The sequence below is a fragment of the Pinus tabuliformis genome, chromosome 3_2, assembly GCF_031772625.1.
Source record: "Pinus tabuliformis cultivar Carrire ecotype Pingquan chromosome 3_2, CPIR1, whole genome shotgun sequence".
Taxonomy (NCBI): domain Eukaryota; kingdom Viridiplantae; phylum Streptophyta; class Pinopsida; order Pinales; family Pinaceae; genus Pinus; species Pinus tabuliformis.
In genome coordinates this window covers 593,120,741-593,127,121 of record NC_142302.1, presented here as the reverse complement: position 1 = coordinate 593,127,121, position 6,381 = coordinate 593,120,741, and the positions used below count along the sequence as shown (strand labels likewise).

General features: G+C 38.2%; 1 protein-coding gene across 1 annotated transcript in view; it reads right to left on the bottom strand.

Moving 5' to 3' along the window:
- Positions 1 to 1,986: 1,986 nt before the first annotated feature.
- LOC149181958 (uncharacterized) overlaps positions 1,987 to 6,381 on the bottom strand; it is a 30,831-nt gene continuing 26,436 nt past the window's right edge. Inside the window, exons 2-4 of the mRNA XM_089414398.1 lie at positions 2,487 to 2,587; positions 2,181 to 2,210; positions 1,987 to 2,092 (exon numbers count right to left, since the gene is read on the bottom strand). Of these exons, the coding sequence (XP_089270524.1) occupies positions 2,041 to 2,092; positions 2,181 to 2,210; positions 2,487 to 2,587 (183 nt within the window). The 3' untranslated portion in view covers positions 1,987 to 2,040. The remainder of the gene's footprint in view (positions 2,093 to 2,180; positions 2,211 to 2,486; positions 2,588 to 6,381) is intronic.

Here is a 6,381-nt window from a genome sequence, read left to right as displayed (position 1 = left end):
CGCCAATGAAGCTTGTTGATGATGCGAAGCCCACATGGAGCAAGTGTGCAAACGTCTTAGAAAATGTTGCAGTGAATAATAATGCTAGAATTCGATCTCAATATGTATATCCAGTTTTAAACCCTGTTGAGAACTTGTTTCAATGGAAAGCATTAAAGAAGGATTCTAAGACTGATGCTTTTGGAAATTATAAGGAGTTTTATGAAGATAACAAAGTGTGGGCAGAATATATGGGTATGCCAGAGAACCAATTCAAAATTGAAATGCGCACAAAATCTTCACCCAGCAAGAAACAAAGAGTTGAAGGGGTCCCCAAATTTCCTTATGGCAGTTCGATTCCAGCATCGGTTTCTACAACCAAGGAAAATATCCATTTGGCAACTGTGGTGGAACAGAAGAAAAGCGACAAAATTTTAGAAGTAAAGGAAGAATCCAGCCAAAGGAGAAATCTGATTCCCCAAAGTGCTGAGCCAGTTTTCAAAGAACCTAAAATACCTGCCTCACAAAACAGAACCAACTCAAATGCCATGCCTGGGGAGGCTCTGCCTAGTGGTGTAGTCTATGTGGATGCTAGCCTTTCACATTGGCTAAAACCTACAAAACCTGTTGACAATGGCTACAGAGTGCTTTCGTCTCAAAAAGGTGGCAAAGAAAATCTCTCTAAAGGTGGAGAATTGTCTTCAAGACAAAATATCATGGAGTCAGGGATTAATAAACAATGGAATTCTCCACGATCTCCAAACCAACAAGTTGCAACAATTCATGCATCATCCCTTTCAGAATCACTTTCACCTCCAAGTGCAGATTGTAGACCTGAAGACTAAAGCTCATGTTTCAAATTCATTAAATCCCATTAAAAACATAAATAAATTGAAAACAGAAATAAATTTATAGACTATCTCGTAATCAACCTGAGAAGTAATATCTTCTCTAATTGAACAAAGAATGAAAAACCTAAATGCAAATATAAATTAGAACTACAGAGTTATTAAACCGACTATGTAAAATTGTCCAAAGGCCTTCTCAGTATGCAAGGATCCTTAAAACGAAAGAGAATATACAAAATACATTGGGAAATCCCCTCAATGGACGATTTCAAATCAGGATTAAAATACAGATCATGGTTCAAATTATATAATTCCTACAGACATGCCTTGTAGGTGTAAATCTATATATATATATATATATATATATATATATATATATATATATATATATATATATATATATATATATATATATGACTAGACAAATCGATAGTTCTCATTTGTTCCTTGACTATATACAAAAACATTGAGGGCAAATAACTAAAACCCAGAAACGCAATGAGTAAGAGAAACCTAGAAGCAAAGAGGAGCTTGGGGTCATTCATTTAGTTCTATTAACCCTCCACATTAGCCACGACTGCAAAAAAAATAGAATGATGAGGAAGCTGTGTAACTTAACCTGCACCAGAAGCCAAGAAGGATTAGACCGAGGACAATCAGTTTCCGATAAGTATCGAAATTAGAGAAATATAGAGACTCAGGGTTACTTGTTCATGCCCAAGGTTGCAATTGGAGACCTGCCAACAAAACCAAGAAAGGATCAGAATAATTGACCTAGAACTCATGAAATCGACAGCAACAAAGCAACCTAGAAGTGGGTTAACCTGTTCCATGTGTTGTGTCGGTGCAGAACTGAATTCTAGAATAGGATTCTCCATGAAAGCTTCTAGATTTAGATTACTTGCGAAGAATTCGAGAGGTTAGCCTCAACCGTCTTCGAAAAATACCTTAAGAACTCAGAACCCTCTTATAGCAGAGAGCAGTAACATGATTAAGATACAGACCATGGTTCAAATTATCTAATTCCTACAGACAAGACTTGTATGCGTAAATCTATATATGACTAAACAAATCAACAACTCTGAGTTTTTCCTTGACTATATACAAAAACTTTGAGGATGAATAAGTAAAACCCAGAAACATAACGAATAGGAGAAACCTGAAAGAAAAGAGGAGCTTAGGATCAACCAATTAGTTTTGTTAACCCTCCACATTAGCCACGACTGCAACCAAAATAGAATGACGAGGAAGCTAGGGAACTTAACCTGCACCATAAGCCAAGCAGGATTAGGCCAAGGAAAACCAGTTTCCAATAAGTATCGAAATTAGAGAAATATAGAGACACGATGTTACCTGTTCATGTCGAAGGTTGCAATTGGATACCTGCCAACAAAACCGATAAAGGCTCAGAACAATTCACCCAGAACCCATGAAATTGGCAACAACAAAGCAACCTAAAAGTGGGTTAACATGCTTCAGGCATTGTGTTGGTGCAGAACTGAATTATAGAATGGGATTCTCCATGAGCACTTCCAGATTTAGATTATCTACGCAGAAGACGAGAGGTTAGCCTCAACGATCTTCGAAAAATACCTTAATCACTTTGAACCCTCTTACAGCAAGGAGCAGTAACACTACCAGTGAAAAATCAAGAGTTACCTGCTATGCCTGGTCCAAAGACGCCGTGGTTTGCAGAGCCATCTCACCGGCGGGGAGGAGTGCAAATGATAGATTTTTCGGGCAAACGGGTGGGTGGTTAGCTAAATCGTTCGAGACAAGTGAAGAACGTCAGATTCAACCTTAAATTAAATCAAGAGTGGAGATGTTTACAAGTGTCACATCTTGGCATCTGAGACAAGTCCACTTGGAGTAGCCTAGTGGAAATGGGCAAGAAAAAACTTAGGATAAAATACCTTGCCCGCTATAAAATCACATCGGGGCAAGAGATGCTTGCAATAAGAGGGTGAAACCGAAAGTTTGGTTAAAAGTTTTTGAAGCCAAATCGCCAGCGATAAACTTTGGTTAAAATTGTTTAAACACTCGAAATTTATGGTCAACCGAAGAACTAATATATGGTGAATGCCTGATCGAACGCTAATAGTCCCAGGCAGGGACTAAAAACGGTTGTTTAGTATTATAAAATGATTTAACAATTTTTAATAAATAAAAAAAAAAAATCTGTTTTATATTATTATAAAATCATAATTTAATCTAATTTTAATAATATGCATAAATATTTTTATATATTTATTAAAAATATAACGTGTCATATATTTATTTACCTATAATTTATTAACTTATATGATATATGTTCAAGATAGTTTTGATTAGATTTAACTATATCTAATGTAAATAGATTCTTTTATTTTTAGTGTAATATTTTATATCATACGACATTTTTAATTGCTACGATAGTTTTTGTTTCTTTAAATTACTTTGTTAATATATTTGGTCATTTTTTTAAAAAATATAATATCTTTTTCCATATATATTTAAAAAGGAAAATTACATTGAATGTGTCTTTTTTTTTCTTAGTTCTTTTTAACATATTAAAATAAAAGTTTTTTTACCTTTTCTTTATTTCTCTAAAACTCTATCTTCTTTCCCATATATATAGATATATATTAAACTCTAAGAATGCGTAGGTTTCTGGGCTTAGAGTATGCCCTAAAATTATTTCTACCTGGCTAAGAGCTCGTCTTCCTCGAATATAAGGAAACATGTTAATGATGAAAGAACCAAATGTAGAAATTCCCACTGTAGATCACTTGATAATGCAATAGACTAAAGCAAAATACTTGATCTACTACTACAAATAATTATGCGGAAGCTTAATCGAATATGAGCAAGATCAATGGAACACATATAACTGATAAGAAGAATTCAATCACACATAACACAGAAGAAATAACACGGGGAAAGCCTCAGCCTAAAACCCCAACTCTGTATTATCATACAAGTGGAAATCTTGTTCAAGTTATGAAAAGAATCAGCGCTTAAGCTATCCTGCTCTCTTTGCAATCAAACAATACAACTCACAAACTAAATGGACATAGAATATATCCTTCTCAAGCCCTCCAAGCCTCCTATTTCCTTGAGAAATTTCTCTTGAGGTCCAGTGAAGCCACATGTGTGAATTGGCCTCATCACACTCACTAAACAGGAAGAAGTAATTGTGCAATCCTCAAGGAAAGAATTCCTTCTGCATGCAAGAAATATTCACAATGGAATATTCTAGCAACTGATAGTACATTGTCCCTCTATCTGATCTCAACTGGGTCTCTGTCTGAACTGACATGCACGAGTTATTTATGAGAGAACACTCAGTTATCTACAGTGCAACAGTTATATGCAAGCATGCATTAACTAGCTGAACTCACATTAATTTAACAAACTGTTTAAATTAATCTAACTGGACTTGACTTAGTTAACTGAGCCAACTAATTACAACTCATCATTATCTCTTTAGCTGATGGATAAATCCATCAATCAATGGAGAAACTATTGCATGTCCTCACATGGACTTCATGTTTGATTTTTCACAACTAATTAACTCATGGTGAGTTAATTAATTATTTTACAAATAACTGTTAAGTTGAAATTCGAATTTTACTTCTTATTTTAGTTTAGGACGTGACTAAAATAGGAAGGTATCCCGAAATGCTATTTATAGTTCGCATTTTCTATTTTTAGCATTTCTTTTTGCTAATTTCAACACTCCCTCTCAACAAGAAAGGGATTATCAGTAACCCCAATCCTGTCTCTATGGAACTCGAACTTGCATCTTGACAATGCCTTTGTCAAAATATATGCATCCTGTTCCTTGGTCGAAACATACCACAACAACATGATCCTCTTGACCATATAGTCTCGAAGATGGTGATACCGGATATATATGTGCTTGGACCTATCATGAAAAACTATATTCTCAGAGAGTTTGATGCAACTCTGATTATCACAGTAGATCACTGTAGGATCCATCCTCTGACCAAACAATCCCACTAGAATCTTCTGCATCCAAACGACCTCACATGCAGCCTGACTATCAGCCATGTATCCAGCCTCTGTTGAGCTAAGTGAAACCGATCTCTGTTTCCTGCTGTACCAGGAAACTGCAGTTGAACCAAGGTTGAAGATTCCTCCAGAAGTGCTCTTTCAGTCTGATGGACTCCCTGCCTAATCCACATCTATGAAGCCCTTAAGCTTCACTCCCTCTGTCCATATGTACCACAATCCAAACTAAGATGTGCCACGAAGGTATCTCAGCACATGCTTCGCTGCCTTCCAAAATAGCTGGGTAGGTTGAACCATAACTTGACTCAGCTGGTTCACCGCAAAGCATAAGTCGGGTCATGTGTTCACGAGATACATAAGTGAACCCACCAGCTGCCAATAAACAGTAGCAGCTACTACCTCACGTAAAGTAGCATCCTCCTTCCTCCAGTTCCCAGCTAGAGGAGTCTGCATGGGTTTGCACTTCTCCATATGGAACCACCTGAGGATCTCATTGGCATACTTGCCTTAAGACACAAAAACTTCTCCATCTCTCTACCACACTTCCATGCCTACGAAGTAGTGCATAAGACCCATGTCTTTCATCTCGAACTCTCTTGCAAGGTCCTCCTTGCAAGACTGTATTAGCTGATCATCACCTGTCAAAATCAGATCATCGACATAAAGAACAATGATCAATGGCTTACCTTCTACCATGATGTGGTAAAGGTTCGCATCTGCTTCACTCTTGGTGAAGCCCAACCCGATGAAATAGCTATCGATCGTGGTGTGCCAAGCACGGGGTGCTTGCTTCAGCCCATACAGAGCCCTCTTGAGTCTGCACACATGCGACTCACTATCGAAGGTTTCGAAACCTTCTAGTTGCTCAATGTACACCTCCTCCTCAATCGTCCCATTGAGGAATGTTGTCTTCACATCCATCTGGTGGATCTTCCACCCCATATGAGCTGATAGTGCCAATATTGATCTAATCGATGAGTGCCTTACTACATGAGAAAATGTCTCATTGTAGGAGATCCCCTCGACCTGTGAGAAACCTCGGGCAACAAACCTTGCCTTATGTTTGTCAACGCTTCCATCAGATACCTCCTTTACCTTGTAAAGCCATCTGGAGCTCACCACTGACTTGTCCTAAGGTCTTGGGACAACATCCCAAACACAGTTCCGCATGATGGAGTCATACTAGTCCACCATTGCATCAACCCAGATTGGTTGTTGCACTGCCTCCTCGAATGAAGAAGGCTCAGAATCTACACACTCCCCAACTAGGGCCATGTAGCTAGTGTACCACTTGGGCGACCTCCTCTATCTACGCTGAGAAGATGGTTGTCCCACATCCTCCCGCGCATCCAGCATCAACTTTCCAGCTTCCCTTGAGCATTTCCACCCATCTCTGGAAGTATCAATATGAGTGGATGTCTCCACTCCTGGATCCTCTGCATGCGGCTACTCCGCATCAATCTGAAGCTCCTCCTCCTTAGGAACCTGTTAGGGTCCAACCCTAACCCCCTTATTGATGTAATAGGATCGAGTCATAGTT